This window comes from Panulirus ornatus, chromosome 37 (assembly GCF_036320965.1).
Source record: "Panulirus ornatus isolate Po-2019 chromosome 37, ASM3632096v1, whole genome shotgun sequence".
Lineage (NCBI taxonomy): Eukaryota > Metazoa > Arthropoda > Malacostraca > Decapoda > Palinuridae > Panulirus > Panulirus ornatus.
Window position 1 is genome coordinate 12,286,432 of NC_092260.1, and position 19,840 is coordinate 12,306,271.

General features: G+C 43.4%; 1 protein-coding gene across 1 annotated transcript in view; it reads right to left on the reverse strand.

Moving 5' to 3' along the window:
• Nucleotides 1–18,159, reverse strand: part of LOC139760503 (dynein axonemal heavy chain 3-like) — a 90,276-nt gene extending 72,117 nt beyond the window's left edge. Inside the window, 13 exon segments of the mRNA XM_071683788.1 lie at nt 244–442; nt 680–794; nt 2,414–2,617; nt 3,127–3,328; nt 4,048–4,131; nt 5,027–5,052; nt 5,054–5,206; nt 6,222–6,399; nt 6,795–6,994; nt 7,703–7,819; nt 8,352–8,446; nt 10,043–10,187; nt 18,019–18,159. Coding sequence (XP_071539889.1) covers nt 244–442; nt 680–794; nt 2,414–2,617; nt 3,127–3,328; nt 4,048–4,131; nt 5,027–5,052; nt 5,054–5,206; nt 6,222–6,399; nt 6,795–6,994; nt 7,703–7,819; nt 8,352–8,446; nt 10,043–10,187; nt 18,019–18,111 — 1,811 coding nt within the window. The 5' untranslated portion in view covers nt 18,112–18,159.
• Nucleotides 18,160–19,840: the final 1,681 nt, after the last annotated feature.

Genomic DNA, 19,840 nt, shown 5'->3' on the forward strand with positions numbered 1-19,840 from the left:
GCAGAAGCCAGAAAAGAAGAACAGATCAAGAAAACAACACGAGAGTCCCTTAAGATAATGAGGATCATTTGAAGAAAAGTAAAACCTAGACCACGTACAGTACAGGTCAAATCGCAATACAGTGAGAAGAGAACAAAGAGGAACGCTATCAGATTAGTGTAAAGTCTTCAACCCGGCGGGGTTTGTGGAGACGGTAAAGAAGCACAGTTAAGACCTTAGTGAGTCAGGACACTTGATAACTACCTAAAGCACCGGTCAGTGAGGGGTGTGACGACCAGCCTAGAAGTGTTGCCCAGGTACTCGTAGCCATACTGGAGCCGCGTCAAGATCATGTCCACTTGCACCAGCTCGTTCACCCAGTAGTACCGCATCTGCGACACCCACGTGAAGTCGCTCACGGACGAGGCGCCTTTACGGATTAACTCCTGCACCACGTCACGTCCTGGGAGCAGGGTGAACTATAACTGAGTCAGGACTCATGCTGAGGGTGAGTCATTTCTCAACCATACGTGACAGCGCATACGCATCATAATGAGAGAACGCTGTTACAATGTACATCCATTATCATCAAAATAATCATGTTACTCTCTACCTCGGGTATAATATAAACAGAGAGAGAGAGAGAGAGAGAGAGAGAGAGAGAGAGAGAGAGAGAGAGAGAGAGAGAGAGAGGACTAACCGTGAACGTAAGTGACAATGAGGGCGCCTAGAGTGAGTCGCGTGCCATGGTCCAGCTTACCCCGCACCATCTCCACCACTTCCTGGATACGGGAGTTGCACACTTCGACGTACTCCTGCGTGATCGCAAAAGAGCGGCATCTTTACAAATCATATATATATATATATATATATATATATATATATATATATATATATATATATATATTCTATACTTTGTCGCTGTCTCCCGCGTTAGCGAGGTAGCGCAAGGAAACAGACGAAAGAATGGCCCAACCCACCCACATACACATGCATATACATACCTATACATTTCAACATATACATACAAATACATATACAGACATATACATATATACACATGTACATATTCATACTTGCTGACTTCATCCATTCTCGTCGCCACCCCGCCACACATGAAATGGCACCCCCCTCCCTCCGCGCGCGCGCGAGGTAGCGCCAGGAAAGACAAAGGCCACATTCATTCACACTCGGTATCTAGCTGTCATGTGTAATGCACCGAAACCACAGCTCCCTTTACACACCCAGGCTCCACAAAACTTTCCATGGTTTACCAAAGACGCATTACATGTTTACCAAATGACGTCCTAGCAACGTCTCTTCGTTGTATATCAAGTGACTTATATTTCTTTCTTGTATCTCCCCTGATGATGTGATTATTACACGAAAGTGCACTTAGAAAGTTATCGTGTTTCATTTTCCCCGTGGACTCATAGGAGTATACTTGATCACGCGCAAAATTGTGATCCTCTCCAATATATATATATATATATATATATATATATATATATATATATATATTCCCTGGGGATAGGGGAGAAAGAATACTTCCCACGTACTCCCTGCGTGTCGTAGAAGGCGACTAAAAGGGGAGGGAGCGGGGGGCTGGAAATCCTCCCCTCTCGTTTTTTTTTTAATTTTCCAAAACAAGGAACAGAGAATAGGGTCAGGTAAAGGCCCAGTCCTCTGTTCTTAACGCTACCTCGCTGATGCGGGAAATGGCGTATAGTTTGAAAAAAAAAAAAATATATATATATATATATTCCTATGAGTCCACGGGGAGAATAAAACGGGATAAGTTCCCAAGTGCACTTTCAAGTAATAATCACATCATCAGGGGAGACACAAGAAAGAAATATGTCAGTTGATATACATCGAAGAGACGAAGCTAGGACGCCATTTGGTAAACATGTGATTGTCCAAAACATATATACTCATATCCATTCACTAATCGTTATGTGCAATGCATCAAAATCACAGCCTCCTGTCCACAACCAAGCTCAAAAGGCCCTTCTGTAGTTTCCCTAGTTCAGTCCATTAACAGCACGTCGCCCCCTGTATATCACATTGCTCCAGTGAAGAGTTAGAAGAGAAACAAAAGGAACAATAATAATATTGTATATAACACTACTAATACTTCTAGTAATAATGATACAAATGGCAAATCTATAAGGTAATGGACGCTAATCAGTGATGGTGTGTGGAGAAAATATTAGCAAAGCGAAAACGGGAGTACAATGGGTTCTCATATTTTATGGTTTCACATAGCTGATTTGTTTTCAAACGCTTTCCTTCACATATCAGAGCGAGGCGAATCGTGAGCAAAGCGAGGTAAGTTAGTCCCGCAGGCCTAGCCAAGAGGGATAGCCAATAATAATGGTGAAACCATGAAACATGGGAATTCCTCCACTAGAGCAGACTTTGGAAAGTTTACCTCGAGTTCGCCCTTAGGTAGGACAGAGGTGACCTCGCTCGTCCACACGATCTGCGCCACTGTGAGGACGACCTGCGAGGGCCACTGAGTTATCCACTGACGATGTGGAGTTAGAGGATGGTTCTCTACGGCGCGTACCGCTACATCCTGCACACTTTGAACCATCATCTCCTCCACCTCCACCAACCATCGCTCCACCAGACCCTGACGAAACGAGAAAAAAGTTCCCATGGTTTGACTCTTGTTTCCAAGCTGCCACCATTGTTCTACATAAACCAAAGTCATGATCACTGCATATCTGACTGCTACTAGTGCACAATATTCTGCATCTTGACAAGAGACAAATATTTCCTCAGTACAAATCACGATACTGTGGTATTCCAACAACGTCTAGTTCGAATTTCCCCAGTGGCATTCCTTCTCTTTAGTTCCAGTTCAAGGACATGATGGGCTCGGTGAGGGTACTTACCAACAGATCATATATTATGTTACCATCGACTGTGAAATCAGCATCAGGTCACAAATATCTTGTTCATAAAAACTGTTTTTAAGGAATACGTTAATATTTTTTTGGCTGATGGCAATCTTAAATACCTAGAATACCTGATAAATCTACTATGTAAAGAAAAATATACATTCCTAAGCAAAGCAAAGCAAGTATCAGTAGTCATATTTGATTATCTAAGCATCAGAAGAAGGACGTGAGTGCTGACCCTGGCCTTAGAAGGGATGACCCTGTTGCTGAACTGCACCAGCTCGCCCTCCGCCGAAATCATGCCTTCGATCTCTTGTTGGGCCGAGAAGTGCAGGCGACTGATGCCTTCGAAACACTTTTTAAGGTGAGGCTGTACACGCTGAGGGTCCTTCGTCTCGGAGAGGATCTCTAGCAGCTCGTCATTGGAGAGGAAGAAAAACCTGTTGCGCAAGAGTCAAGTGGACATCTCAAAGTTTAAAGAGTACTATAACCTTTTTCATATCACTGCATACCTCTGTTAATATCAACAAATTATCTATAACATTTGTGAGTATTTCCTTCATACTCAATCTGCCTAAAGTTTACAAAACATAGAAGAGATAAACGCCTATAAACACATTCCTGTCAGCAGAACATACTCTGACAAGGACTCCAGTACTTACTTTATAAGATAGTTATGCATATATTCTTTTGGTACAGCTTTAGAGGGCGTAACTGGACTGTAGTGTCATTATCTACAACAGCATATAGAGAGAGGAACCCGAAGTTTTCAGAACAGAGACCAAGATAGACCGAGACAGAGAAAGAAAGTGGAGTAATTGTGAAGGAATTTTGACAAAAAGAAAATCTAGAGTTACGAAGAACGAATCGTCTGAGTTAAGTGTTGTTAATGTCCTGTGTGAGATGTAGAGGTTGTTTGTTTGTGGACTAAAGGCCAGCAGACCAAGTGTAGGTGATAAAGAAAGAAAAAAAAAAGCAACGTAGGCCAAAGGAGTGAAAACTGGCAGCTAGTCAAGCCGTCACTTACCTTCCTGCTACCGAGAGAGAGAGAGAGAGAGAGAGAGAGAGAGAGAGAGAGAGAGAGAGAGAGAGAGAGAGAGAGAGAGAGAGAGAGAGAGAGAGAGAGAGAGAGAGAGGACAAGAGGAAGTCTTTCCTGACCTTGGGAAAAAGAGTCTCTTCTTCTCGAGGTAGTCGTTGAGGCCCTTCTGTATCTCCTCCAGCAGACGGTTGCACTCGTGTAGCCTGATGGGAGAAACAACTTGCACTCGTGTGATATCATCATAACAGTCATAATCAGTACATGCACAGAGAGACAGACACACTCATGAAACGTTATCAAATACAATAAGGAGTTTTCTCCAGGGGAGTAAGGTATGTGGGCTAGGATGGTATGAGGTTTGCGATGAAGGTAGGTCACTGTTCCGGACGGGGTGTTTAGGGAGATGAATGCAAAAGTCTTTGAGAAAGGGGCAAGTCTACGATATCATGGGGATGGGGGGCTGAGAGGAGAATAATCTTGCTGCCTGCAGAGGCTACGGTGCGTGGGGAGGACCAAGAGGAAGTGTAATGCCCTAGGTAGTTGGGAGTGGACTTGGTAGCAGTTGGAACCATGGGGGCTGAAGTGAAGACACAGGGTAAAGGAGATGGCTTAAGATCCTGATTGCATTCAGGAGTGTGTTGAAGAGTAGTTCATCATCTGTTAGGGGAAAGAGGAATAAGTCCTCATGTATGATCGTCCCATGAGTGTTGCTCAGATGTCAGCATTAGGCCCTCAGTGTAATTACAACAGTAGGACGCGCTAGAGATAAAATGCCTGAGGACAACTTGTGGTGTATGACGGCTTATAATGTAAGACATGACAAGAATGTCTCCTTGAAAATCTAAATATCTGTCCATATGGTTGAAGGCTGTTTACAATCATCTTCGACGAACACTTAATAATCTGCCTTTATCATTAGAGATTGATACATGGACCACAAATTCATCATTCTGAAAACAACAACTGATCATCTTTTATGTCTGTTTATGGATGAATGTAGTAGGTCATCTCATCATCTTTCTATAAAACCAACTACATTAACAATGTATCGTTTACGTCGCTTTACCTACCAATACACTTTCCTATCTATCTACGTACCTTGGCAGCATATTGGGTTGCTCGGTAGGCGACAAGAGCGTGCGGGTCCTTGACGGCTGTGTTCATCAGCTCCCTCCAAGTGGCGTCCACACGGGTGAACTTGCGCCCCTCCACAGGCATCTGTTTCATGATGTCCTCCGACGAGAAGATCGGCTCCAGGTACAACCACGTCACTTGACACTGTCACGGTAGGGGAAGGAGTGATTTACAGGGACAGAACTCTGTGGTACAAGACATGAAAACTGCGATCTTGAGAGGAATAAGGCTCTGATTTTAAGGCACAACCAGATAGGCTTATAGGTTTAGTACTGCATAGGGATGAAGATGTTTTGAATATAACTCTCATCTTATAACCTTTTTACATTTAAGCACCACTGTCACAAACAACGAGGAGCTATAAGTGTCTTTTTCTTATCTGTATTCTGTTCACCCGAGATGCCATGCCATGTTGGTGATGAAACAAATAGACGTATTATATATATATGATTATTATTATTATCATTATCATCATATCATACTTAGTCGTTGCTTCCCGTGTTAGCGAGGTAGCGCAAGGAAACAGACGAAAGAGTGGCCCAAACCACTAACATACACATGTATATACATAAACGCCCACACACGCACATATACCTATACATTTCACCGTATACATACATATACATACACAGACATACACATGTATACACAGGTACACATCCATACTTGCTGCCTTCATCCATTCCAGCCGCCACCTCGCCACACATGAAAATGGCACCCCCCTCCCCCCGTGCGCGCGCGAGGTAGCGCTAGGAAAAGACAACAAAAGGCCACATTCGTTCACAGTCTCTAGCTGTCATGTGTAATACACCGAAACCACAGCTTATATATATATATATATATATATATATATATATATATTATATATATATATATATATATATATATATATATATATATATACATACGAATACGAATAAAGTGCATATGAGCGCGCACCTTCATAGAACATACAAACCTCCAACAGCCAGGATCGAACCCGGGACCCCTGTGCAAGAGGCAGGCATGCTAACCGGCTGTTGGAGGTTTGTATGTTCTATGATATATATATATATATATATATATATATATATATATGCACATAAGAGCTTGGCATAAAAAGTGACCATCAAGAAATGATACTTGACATGAGGCAGCAAAGAACCCCTCCCCTGCCAACCTTGATCCAGGCGTCCAGAATGTCTTGCATTGAGAGCAACTTTTCCTCCCAGGTGCGGATCTCGGCCTCGAAGGGCTTCACGTAGGGCGAGCCTCGCATCGTCTGCACCTTCTGTGTGTGTTCATCCAGCAACACCTGGATGTCGTCCACAGCAGCCAGGATAGACACTCCAGTTTCTCTGGTATATTGAGAAATTAGATAAAACTTTACTGCCACACACCATCACTGATGACACTGCTCAGTGTCCATCACATGGATAGGAAAGGAAAGGAATGCTGTGAAGGTGTTGGTTTATATTTCTACAGGATTTTAATAATGTCAAATATATGAAATTCCCATTCATAATATGTGTAAAACAGTCTGACATTATGGACATAATGAATATATGTTATTACAAGTACAATGAACTGCAGTACAAACAACACAAAAATGTATGTAAAAAGCATATATTAGGTTTATGAGAGGCTTTCATTAACATCTCCCAAAGTGAGACCTTGGGAAAACTGGACTTTTAAGAGTTATACAGTTACTCATAACATGACAAAACCCCGAGTGTACAAGAGGATTGCTGACCTCCATGGTTTGAACTCGAACACCACGCTGGCCCACTCTCCCTTCATCTTCTCTAGAGCTTTCTCCAGGCTGAACTCCTTGGAAGCGGCGTGGCTGATCTCCTCTAGCTTGCGCTGGACGGAGGGCAAGCCAGCCTCAATCATGTCAGCCAGGGAGGTGTCCGGCGACAGGTTCAGCTCAGCCCCCAGGTACTCGCCCAGCTGCAGGAACAACACACATCACGCTGGTATTATACTGAAACCGTCGTGTGTATTCCTGTAGTGTTGGATGTACTGGTTTGTCTGTATCATTACGTCCAGACAGCACACATATATATGCGGATTCATCCACTGGTCTGTTGTGCACCTATCTCGTGTGCAGGTCCAAGCGAGTGGTCTCGTACACCCATCTACACAGCAGTTCCCGGTTAGTGGTCTATGGTACAGATGTGTCTGTGGCACACCTGTGGTACACCCGTCTTACATATAGTGTCCAGTTAATACTCTTTGGTACACACCTGTCCAGTTAGCAGTCTGTGGTACACCTGTCTTAAACGTGGCTCGTGGTAAGCCGTCCGTACACTACGTCCTAGCGCTAGGACTACGTACAGTAACTCCTGGCTCCAAAACTACTTTCAGTAGCTCTTGGTCCTAGGACTACTTTCTTTACGTCCAGGTCCTAAGACTGTGTACAATTCGTCCTGGCCCTAGGACTACGTACAGTAGGTCCTGGCGCTAGGACTACACACTGTACATCCTAGCTCTATGACTACATATAATACGTCTTGGTCCTACCTAGGATTACCTACAGTACGTCGTAGCGCTAAGACTAGGTATGATGCATCCTTTCCCTAGGACACCATATAACATAATAGGTCTTGGCCCTACTAATACTACTATGTACAGTAGGTTCTGGCCCTAGGAGTTCACCTGGTTCCAATGCCTCTCCCGGAGGCCGGGGTTACAGATGCACTGGAGGACGGGCACGTGCAGCCGGAACTTCTCGATGCGCTCCTTCACGTACTCGGCAACACGTCGCGATCCCACCTGCATACCACACATGCACGTGATCAGTGAACCAGATGGATGATTCTTATGATTACGTTATCTATAATAAAGCTTATGAACTAACAAAAATTAAATAGTATAATCCTACAATGAAACTAATGAACCAACGAAAAATTGAAGAACATAAACATTACATGCTGATGTATCAGTACTTCTTTCCCCCATGTTATACAGCCTCTTTCCTCTCTCTCTCTTACATGCCCCATTTCTTTCCTTCTTTCTTTTTATCTTCATCGCTCTCTGTATCTATAGATCTATCTATTTTCACCTTTTTCATCCGTGCTCCTCTATCTTTTCATTTATATAAACTTAATGTTCTCTCAGGGTGATCTGCAACATTCTTTTGCTAGACATATAGATACTTGCTTTACTTCGTTTTTCCTATTCATTTCCTTCCTCTTCCTTCCCTATCTCTCCCTCACACGGTCTCTCCTACTCTCCCTCTAATCCTCTTCCCAGCTCTCATCCACAATCCTCCCCTAAACCCTCTCTCCCGACATCATCCACCCACCTGGTCCATGAATGTCTTGGTTAACTTGTACATGGTCTTCCACATAGCTTCCACCTCATCACTTATAGCCTCGGCGTCCAGCCCAGCGAAGGGACCTGTGGGGATAGTTAAGGGAACTGATGACGTCAGGTTGACGTGGGAAGGGAGGCAGCATTTGACGAGAAGGCCAGGATGACAAGAAGGGCACAGTGTGGGAAGGGGCGAGATCAGATGGGAAGAGGTGTTGCAAGAAAAGGAGGTAGTAGAGTGATTAGGGGGCAAGAAGACTGGAAGAGAAGGAACGTGGGAGAAGTATAAGATAAAAGGAGAAGAACAGGGGAAAGAGAGGAGTATGGTGAGGAGAGATAAAACAGAGAAGAGAACAAAGAGAGAAGGGACCAAGGTTAAGGAGGGGCAAAGCAAAAACAAAAGGATAAGGTAAGGGGCAACGCAAGATGAAGAGAACAAAGTGAGGAGGTTAGTCTCAAAAGATATGGAAGAATGCGAAGGAGGGTGGGAAAGATGAGGGAGCATGGTTAGGTGAAGGTGAGGGTGAAGAGAGGGCAAGGTGGAGGAAATTAAGTCTAGGAGGCAAGCAAAGTAGAGAAACAGACAATAGAAGTACATAAGGAGGATCAGAAGAGAGATTAGACGGTAGGGGAAGAAAAAAAAAGTGTACGTAGCTCAGGAGAGGAAGAGAGCAAGAAACAAAAGCATGAATAAGGAGGCCAACACGAGAGGAGAGACAAAGTGAAGAGGGTATAGGTGAAAAGGTGATGTAAGGAGAGGCGGGTGAAGGAAGGGCAAGAAAAAGAGGTAAATGAGGAAGAGGCAGGGTTGGAGGGGACAAGACACAGGAAGCGTAGCAGAACGCAACAAGTTGATGATAAACATGATGATTAAGCAAGAAGAGTTAGGTCAGGTTAAGCATGGCAATTGAAAGGGGACAAAGACAAATGAAGAGAAGGCATGTAAGAAGAGAGAAATATGTTGAAAAGGGGAGGAGGCAAGATGAAGGGGAAACAATTGTGCACAGAAGTAAGTGATAGCAGATGAGGGGAGGATCAGGTAAACCCAGGGACATGTTCAGGAAGAAAAAGTGAGGAAGACAGCAAGGAAACGGGTATCGTGAAGAGAGGCAAAAGGAAGAAGGAGAAAGGTGAGGAGGAGGAAAGAAAAGGAGAGCGCAAGTGAGGAAAGAGGTCTGGCGAATATAGAACAACTTTAGACAACCGTAAATAAAGAAGAGAACAAAAAGGAGGTGAGGGGAGAGGGCTAAGGTGAGTAGAGAGCCAAGTGAAGAGGCAAAGCCAGGAAGGTGCAAAGGAAGAGGAGGCTGAAAGGTGAGTAGGCAAAGGAGGGGCATGACCGCAAGAAAGTGCATCAGGAAGCAATATGATGGATGGACAAGATAGTGATTACATAAGATGAGACAAGACGAGGTGGAGGCACTATACGGCTGGGAAAGAAATACCAGGTATTTCTAATGTGAGGAAGAGCCTGGTTGAGGAGAGGCACGATGAAAAAGAAGACAAATGAGATGGCAGATGGTAATAGGGGGAAAGATACAGAAGAATAAGTGACGATGGGGCAACATTACGAATATAGCGGGAGAAGGAGGAAGAAGACGAGGAAGGACAAGGCAAAATCAAAAGAGGGCTGTTGACGCCACGCAACAGATAACGGTAACACTGTGACACTGGCAGTCTTACCGTTGTACCACCTCTCGTACTTCTGATGGAAGTCGTATGTGGTGTGCCACAACTTGTCGTACGGCTCCTTGAGGGCGATCATGGACTGCAGCAGAGGGAACTTGGTCATTTCCCAGCTCAAGAGACTCTGCTCCTCGTTGATTGCCTGTACAGAAGAAAGTTTGATCACTCATTGCAATATGAATGCATGGCAAATGGCCTTATAAAAGTATTCATAAAGTTGTGTCACATAAAAAAAGCCATTCAGCTCAGTTACACTGGCCAATTCCTTCCTTTCTTTCCTTGTCTGAGATTTCTTCTATTCATTTTATCTTTAGAAAGATGCAGTCGTATATTCCTATTTATTCAGATTTTGTCCGTTCAACTCTTTTGTAAGTCTCTAGAGATTTCCACGAAACTGGCTTCCTTAGTTGGTTAATCTACTTTACCCTCGTGTGCATCAGCGATCTTCGACTGTTTTCACCTTGAAATATTCTAAGTGAGCTTCTTCGTTCCTCCGGCACTCCATAAGTTGTTACTTAATATTTTGCCGCTCAAGACATGCTTGTGCTACTTCCCTCGTGCGTTCGTTCATTGACCACATTCTAAAGTTACCTCTCTCCAGTGTCAAAACTTGAATGAATCACATTGTTTCGCCTAATTACCCGTTTCTGCTTTTCTATTCTATGTATATATGCAAGCATGAATATCTTTCATATATATATATATATATATATATATATATATATATATATATATATATATATATATATATATATATATATATATATATATATATATATATATATATATATGTTTAATTTGTTTATGGATGGGGTTGTAAGGGAGGTAAATGCAAGAGTCCTGGAAAGAGGGGCAAGTATGAAGTCTGTTGGGGATGAGAGAGCTTGGGAAGTGAGTCAGTTGTTGTTCGCTGATGATACAGCGCTGGTGGCTGATTCATGTGAGAAACTGCAGAAGCTGGTGACTGAGTTTGGTAAAGTGTGTGGAAGAAGAAAGTTGAGAGTAAATGTGAATAAGAGCAAGGTTATTAGGTACAGTAGGGGTGAGGGTCAAGTCAATTGGGAGGTGAGTTTGAATGGAGAAAAACTGGAGGAAGTGAAGTGTTTTAGATATCTGGGAGTGGATCTGTCAGCGGATGGAACCATGGAAGGGCGAAAATTTTGGGAGCCTTGAAAAATGTGTGGAAGTCGAGAACATTATCTCGGAAAGCAAAAATGGGTATGTTTGAGGGAATAGTGGTTCCAACAATGTTGTATGGTTGCGAGGCGTGGGCTATGGATAGAGATGTGCGCAGGAGGATGGATGTGCTGGAAATGAGATGTTTGAGGACAATGTGTGGTGTGAGGTGGTTTGATCGAGTAAGTAACGTAAGGGTAAGAGAGATGTGTGGAAATAAAAAGAGCGTGGTTGAGAGAGCAGAAGAGGGTGTTTTGAAATGGTTTGGGCACATGGAGAGAATGAGTGAGGAGAGATTGACCAAGAGGATATATGTGTCGGAGGTGGAGGGAACGAGGAGAAGAGGGAGACCAAATTGGAGGTGGAAAGATGGAGTGAAAAAGATTTTGTGTGATCGGGGCCTGAACATGCAGGAGGGTGAAAGGAGGGCAAGGAATAGAGTGAATTGGAGTCATGTGGTATACAGGGGTTGACGTGCTGTCAGTGGATTGAATCAAGGCATGTGAAGCGTCTGGGGTAAACCATGGAAAGCTGTGTAGGTATGTATATTTGCGTGTGTGGACGTGTGTATGTACATGTGTATGGGGGGGGGGGGTTGGGCCATTTCTTTCGTCTGTTTCCTTGCGCTACCTCGCAAACGCGGGAGACAGCGACAAAGTATAAAAAAAAAAAAAAAAAAAAAAAAAAAAAAATATATATATATATATATGCGGAAGGCATGCATAGTGACACTGTATAAAGGCAAAGGGGATAAAGGCGAGCGTTCAAATTACAGAGGTGTAAGTTTGTTGAGTATTCCTGGGAAATTATATGGGAGGGTAAAGGCATGTACAGAGCACCAGATTGGAGAAGAGCAGTGTGGTTTCAGTAGTAGAGGATGTGCGGATCAGGTGTTTGCTCTGAAAAATGTATATGAGAAATACGTAGAAAAACAGATGGATTTGTATGTAGCATTTATGGATCTGGAGAAGGCATATGATAGAGTTGATGGAGATGCTCTGTGGAAGGTATTAGGAAGGTATTAAGAGCAAATGGTGTGGGAGGCAAGTTGCTAGAAGCAGTGAAAAGTTTTTATCAAGGATGTAAGGCATGTGTACGTGTAGGAAGAGAGGAAAGTGATTGCTTCCCAGTGAATGTCGGTTTGCGGCAGGGGTGCGTGATGTCTCCTTGGCTGTTTAATTTGTTTATGGATGGGGTTGTTAGGAAGGTGAATGCAAGAGTTTTGGAGAGAGGGGCAAGTATGCAGTCTGTTGTGGATGAGAGGGGTTGGGAAGCAAGTCAGTTGTTGTTCGCTGATGATACAGCACTGGTGGCTGATTTGGGTCAGAAACTGCAGAATTTGGTGACTGTTTGGTAAAGTGTGTAAAAAAAGAAAGAGCAAAGTTATTAGGTTCAGTAGGGTTGAGGGACAAGTTAATTGGGAGGTAAGTATGAATGGAGAAAAACTGGAGGAAGTGAAGTGTTTTAGATATCTGGGAGTGGATTTAGCAGCTGATGTAACCATGAAAGCGGAAGTGAGTCACAGGGTGGGGAGGGGGCGAAGGTACTAGGAGCGTTGAAGAATTTGTGGAAGGCGAGAACGTTATCTGGAAGAGCAAAAATGGGTATGTTTGAAAGAATAGTGGTTCCAACAATGTTATATGGTTGCGAGCTTTGGGCTATAGATAGGGTTGTGCGGAGGAGGGTGGATGTCTTGGAAATGAGATGTTAGAGGACAATATGTGGTGTGAGGTGGTTTGATCGAGTAAGTAATGAAAGGGTAAGAGAGATGTGTGGTAATAAAACGAGTGTGGTTGAGAGAGCAGAAGAGGGTGTTTTGAGATGGTTTGGTCATATGAAGAGAATGAGTGAGGAAAGATTGACAAAGAGGATATATGTGTCAAAGGTGGAGGGAACGAGGAGAAGAGGGAGACTAAACTGGAGGTGGAAGGATGGAGTGAAAAAGATTTTGAGCCATCGGGGCCTGAACATACAGGAGAGTGAAAGGCGTGCAATGAATAGAGTGAATTGGAACGATGTGGTATACCGGGGTCGACGTGCTGTCAATGGATTGAATCAGGGCATGTGAAGCGTCTGGGGTAAACCATGGTAAGTTTTGTGGAGAGTGGATGTGGAAAGGAAGCTGTGGTCTCGGTGCATTACACATGACAGCTAGAGACTGATTGTGAACGAATGTGGCCTTTGTTGTCTTTTCCTAGCGCTACCTCGCGCGCGCGCGCGCGCGGGTGTGGGGGGAGGAGGATGAGGAGGAAGAGGAGAGAGAGAGAGAGAGAGAGAGAGAGAGAGAGAGAGAGAGAGAGAGAGAGAGAGAGAGAGAGAGGTGCCATTTCATGTGTGGCGGTGTGGCGACTAGATGGATGAAGGCAGCAAGTGTGGATGTGTACACGTGCATATATGTATATGTCTTTGTATGTATATGTACGTATATAGGTACGTATATGTGCGTGTGTGGGCGTTTATCTGTATACATGTGTCAGTGGGTGGGTTGGGCCATTCTTTCGTCTGTTTCCTTGCGCTACCTCGCTAACGCGGGAGACAGCGAATAAGTATAATGAATAAGTATATATATATTCCTATGAGTCCACGGGGAAAATGAAACACGCTAAGTTCCCAAGTGCACTTTCGTGTAATAATCATATCATCAGGGGAGACACAAGAGAGAAATATAAGTCAGTTGATATACAACAAAGAGACATAGCAAGGACGCCATCTGGCAAACATGTTATATTTCTCTCTTGTATGTCCCCTGATGATGTGACTATTACACGAAAGTGCACTTGGGAACTTATTGTGTTTCATTTTCCCCGTGGACTCATAGGAATATACTTGATCACGCGCAAAATTGTGATCCTTTCCAATATATATATATATATATATATATATATATATATATATATATATATATATATATATATATATATATATATATATATATATATATATATTATTATTATTATTATATTATTATTATACTTTGTCGCTGTCTCCCGCGTTTGCGAGGTAGCGCAAGGAAACAGACGAAAGAAATGGCCCAACCCACCCCCATACACATGTATATACATACGTCCACACACGCAAATATACATACCTACACAGCTTTCCATGGTTTACCCCAGACGCTTCACATGCCTTGATTCAATCCACTGACAGCACGTCAACCCCGGTAAACCACATCGCTCCAATTCACTCTATTCCTTGCCCTCCTTTCACCCTCCTGCATGTTCAGGCCCCGATCACACAAAATCTTTTTCACTCCATCTTTCCACCTCCAATTTGGTCTCCCTCTTCTCCTCGTTCCCTCCACCTCCGACACATATATCCTCTTGGTCAATCTTTCCTCACTCATTCTCTCCATGTGCCCAAACCACTTCAAAACACCCTCTTCTGCTCTCTCAACCACGCTCTTTTTATTTCCACACATCTCTCTTACCCTTAGGTTACTCACTCGATCAAACCACCTCACACCACACATTGTCCTCAAACATCTCATTTCCAGCACATCCATCCTCCTGCGCACAACTCTATCCATAGCCCACGCCTCGCAACCATACAACATTGTTGGAACCACTATTCCTTCAAACATACCCATTTTTGCTATCCGAGATAATGTTCTCGACTTCCACACATTCTTCAAGGCCCCCAGAATTTTCGCCCCCTCCCCCACCCTATGATCCACTTCCGCTTCCATGGTTCCATCCGCTGCCAGATCCACTCCCAGATATCTAAAACACTTCACTTCCTCCAGTTTTTCTCCATTCAAACTCACCTCCCAATTGACTTGACCCTCAACCCTACTGTACCTAATAACCTTGCTCTTATTCACATTTACTCTTAACTTTCTTCTTCCACACACTTTACATATATATATATATATATATATGTTATCCCTGGGGATAGGGGAGAAAGAATACCTCCCACGTATTCCCTGCGTGTCGTAGAAGGCGACTAAAAGGGGAGGGAGCGGGGGGCTGGAAATCCTCCCCTCTCAATATTTTTTTTTAATTTTCCAAAAGAAGGAACAGAGAAGGGGGCCAGGTGAGGATATTCCCTCAAAGGCCCAGTTCTCTGTTCTTAACGCTACCTCGCTAACGCGGGAAATGGCGAATAGTTTGAAAGAAAAAGAAATATATATGTGTGTGTGTGTGTGTGTGTGTGTGTGTGTGTGTGTGTGTGTGTGTGTGTGTGTGAAGACAGGTATGAAGGTGAAATCGCATTTCAGAGGGAGTTCATACAATTTTATTTAACGTAATTTTTCTATACATGTAGCATAACATGTTTCGCGGAGACAATCCACCTCATCACGTACCAGTGCCTAACAAAGTTATTCAAATCCCAACATCACACAAAATTTCCGCCGTCCAACACCAATCCTCACAGACCGAGCACTGTCTGCTTTGTCTGGCCGTAACCATTGTAATAGAGTGATTAGGGGGGGAACGTGGCAGGGGTTGACCATGGTAGCTGGGTGTGTTTTGTTTTCGTGTTTTGTCAATTCTCTCTTAATGATTAGGTTAATGCTATGATGAGCTGTGAAAATGCCTAGGGACAAATTCAAGTTCTTAGCATTAGCGATATGCAGAAGTTTTTACTTTATAAAAACTCATTTCTGTATAAGGTAACAAATACAAAAGTGTGTAATAAACAGGTGATCACTTTCGCTACTGTTCGCCATGCAAGTTTTAACTAATCTGTTTAAAAAAAAAGGCAATCAACAAGATATTCATCAGGGCACTTGGAGTCTGGGCAGGTGTGATCTAACCATATGAGCCACACGAAGCACAGGTGTTCTGCGTCATACCGCTCGATGGAACCCGAGAGTCTGGTGCTTTGTAACTCGTATGGTCATTTTACACAGTCATACAGTGAGTTCAGCGAACAACCTAATACACTGTCCTAGAATTACTCCTGTCCTTGTATACCATGTACACTTTGGTGGTCACAGTCTTCCAGCGGCTCAAAAAGCCACAAGAAATGGTGTTTTGCAAGGTATGAAAAAATATATATTGAGCTACGTTCAATAATGAGCTTAAAACAGAAAAAGTCTTGTTCAAGAAACTTTTCAAGCCCATCCTCCACTGAAAGATTGACCACTGCTTTCCTCTGCAGTTCATGGGAATACTTTTCGATCAACCACTCATTTTTCTCAAACAATTTCTCCAACACATTCACCCTCTCCCGTACATTCTTATCTATAGTCGATGCTTCGTATCCGTATAACACCGTCGAGACTACTATACAATTAAAAATATCCATCTTCGTCCTCAATATTCCTCAATGCTCCTGGGAACTTCGCCCCCTTATCCAGCCTATGAATGGTTCCATTCGATGACATTTCCACTCCAAGGTACCTGAAATATTTCTCTTCCTTCAAGTGTTCTCCACTCACACTCACACTCCAACTAACCTGTCTCTCTCCATTGCTAGCCCAAATAACCTTATCCTTATTCTTATTTACTCTCAACTTTCTCCTTTCAGTTATTCTCCCAAACTCAGAAACCCTTTTCAGCAGTTTCTCACTTGAACTTTCCACCAGAACCGTGTCATCTGCAAACAGTAACTGACTCACTTTCCACGCTTCCCCACCCCTGCCTGACTGCAGACCCACCCTTTCCCTAAAATACTCGTATTCACCTCCCTTACCACCCCATTCATACACTGACTGAACAGCCATAGTGGCATAACACACCCATGCCTCAGACTCACCTTCGTCTGGAACCATCATCCCCACCCACTTCCCCTACTTGGACACACGCCATACTCTCTTGATAAAATCTCTCATTGCTTCTAACAGGTTTCCTCCCATACCATATAATCGAAACACCTTTCACATAGCATCTGTGTCATCCCAATTATATGCATCCACCAAATCCAAAAAAGCTACATACAAATCCTTCTAGTTCTCTAAGTATTTCTCTCACACAATTATCATAGTAAACACCTGATCCACACATCCTCTGCCACTCTTGAAACCACATCGTTTCTCCCTAGTATGATGCTTTGGGAATACCACCACCCTCTCAATCTCCACTCACTCACAGCACCACCTTTTCAACACCACTTTTGAGACAACTCCTGCAAACATACAATTCACTTGAACCACAACCCACCAGAGACTCAACATAAAATCTTTAGACAGAGCCACTTGTGTCGCAACCCACCAGACACCTAACACACATGAGACGCCACCCACCTATGACACAACCTAGCTCCGATTAAGCACACCTGAGAGCATGCATGTCAAGAAGATAAACACAAGCAAATTGGAAAACAAATCGAAGGAAAGTATGATATCAACAACCCATCTAGAACACAGCCTCCACAAACGTGACTCACGAGTCAAAATCCACCTGAAAAACAGCCCATTTGAGACGCAGTAACTGACCTTAGGCGTCCTGTAGATAAAACCAACCTGAGCCGTGAACCACTTAACATACTCTCCATCCAAGACATGATACACCTGAGATACACCACGCCTGAGACACACTTACACTAGACAATTCACAGACTCACAAAGCACGTGTCGCTTGATACACAATCCACCTCATACACATCTGAAGTGATATACAACGCACTTGACACACAAGCCATCAATGACACGAAAATAGCTATAGAAATAAACTCATTCCTCTTCACATATGATTCCATCTAAAACACGAGCGACCTGACATAAACTCATTCAGACTGTCACACAAACTACCTGCGACCAAATCACTTCAGCTGAAACATGCACAAGACGCAAAGACTCATTCTACCTGATTATCAACCACCACAGAGAACACACTTCAGGTACGACCCACCTGCAGCTCTGCTTTGGCGTCCTGGAACTGAGAACTCAGGCGGTCCAGCATCTCGACGTTCCTCTTCATGGTGTCCACGCGAATCTCCTTCATGATAAAATTGTCCCGGCCTCGTAGGTCCTCCAGCTCCTTGTGGTACACCTGCAGCCTAGGAACAGTGTCGAGAGTTACGACGAACAAGAGAGGGAGAAGAGGTAAAGAAAGAGAATTCAATTGTGCGTGTGTCCCTTTGTTTGTGTGATATGTATGATACAGCCTATTCTCAGTAAAATAGACTGAAAGACTCGGAGTGAACAAAAGAGATGGTATAATAAAGACTCGTTAGTTAGAGTCACAGTTATGCATCAGTACAAATGCCCAACAACTTCAGAAGAAAGGCACTCACGTCTTCTCGAAGTTGGCGACGCGAGCCTTGAGCGCTGTCTCTTTCAGGTCGCGCTTGTGTGAGAGACGCGCCTCCGCTAGCCTGAAGTCCTCCTGGATTTTGTGAGGCCAGGAGTACATGCGGTTGATAAGGGCCACTTGGTCCTCTGGAACACGCCCGAACTGTGCCATAAAGGTAGAAAGAAGGCTGGTTAATGTCGAGACCGCTGCCATGGATTGTTTATGTTGAGGTCAAAGGTGAGTGTGGCACGGGACTATTGCTGTACAGGTGATAAAGTGTTATATAAAGAACATCATTTTTCGATGTTACGAGTAGCTAAACATTAAAACAGTAATAATCAGGATAAATAGTCACAAAAGAATTCATAAAGTTAACTTTCCGAACAGAAGCTTCACTGATGTTTTTCATCATGACCAGATAAAGTATATTTACTAATACTGAGAAAATGGTTCTGTAGATGACCATGTCAGTCAACAAGTCTTGATTCATATGCAAGATAGTGCAGCATGTGACGTTACAGGCTGCAAAGACTATGAAAACCTTGTATCCTCTTCTGCAGCACAGGATGTAAGATAATTACAGAACAATAATGATAGTGTGGAAGACATTATTCACTTCACCGCTCTGGACATAAAAACATGTGGTATGAGCAAGCCCAGAGGCTGTAGGCACCTGATCTACCTGAGGCAGATGAAGAACAGAATGCAAGTCAGCGAAAAGATGTTGATGATTCGATATCATTCAGTTATACATGTTCCGGTAAATTTATCAATGTTCAAAGGGAAGGCTCTAGATGAATGTTATGAAATACTTTGGAGAGTGTGAAGAGTGTCCAGTTGGGCTGTAGGATCCGAGATGGTGAATGTTCATCATAGTAAAGATTGTATCTACTACTACAGAAGTGTAATTTTGTTCATAAATCAAGCAGATAATCGCAGGTTTATACTATCATCATAAAACATCAGGACCCTTTCTCCAGGAGCTCCTGCAACTTCAAGATTGTGCTAGGAATGAAGTGGGAAGTTCTTCGACGGTAGTGAACTGACACAACAACCCCACCGAAGGTGACTTTTCACTGGCGACGCAACCATTTTTCTCCAGTCAGCGAGACCTAAGGCTGAGGATCTCGAGTCCACAAAATCAACTGACTAGAAAAGTTTATATCGGACACGTGATCCATCCTATATAAGTGAGGACTGAGGTAAAGACGACTGACACTACTGACTAGAAGTTGAATACACAGCAAACGGAATCAAATTGTTGTAAGACTCTGTCTATACTGATATGCACAACAGTTTTTAGTACGGTATCTACAGACTCACGCGACCTCTTCATGAAAAAGGAAATCATGTTAGCTCTCACATACTACACTGACCCCCGAGGAATGAGTCAGTGACTCTGGTTCTGTTCCATGAGAGTATCAAAAGCTGTACATCG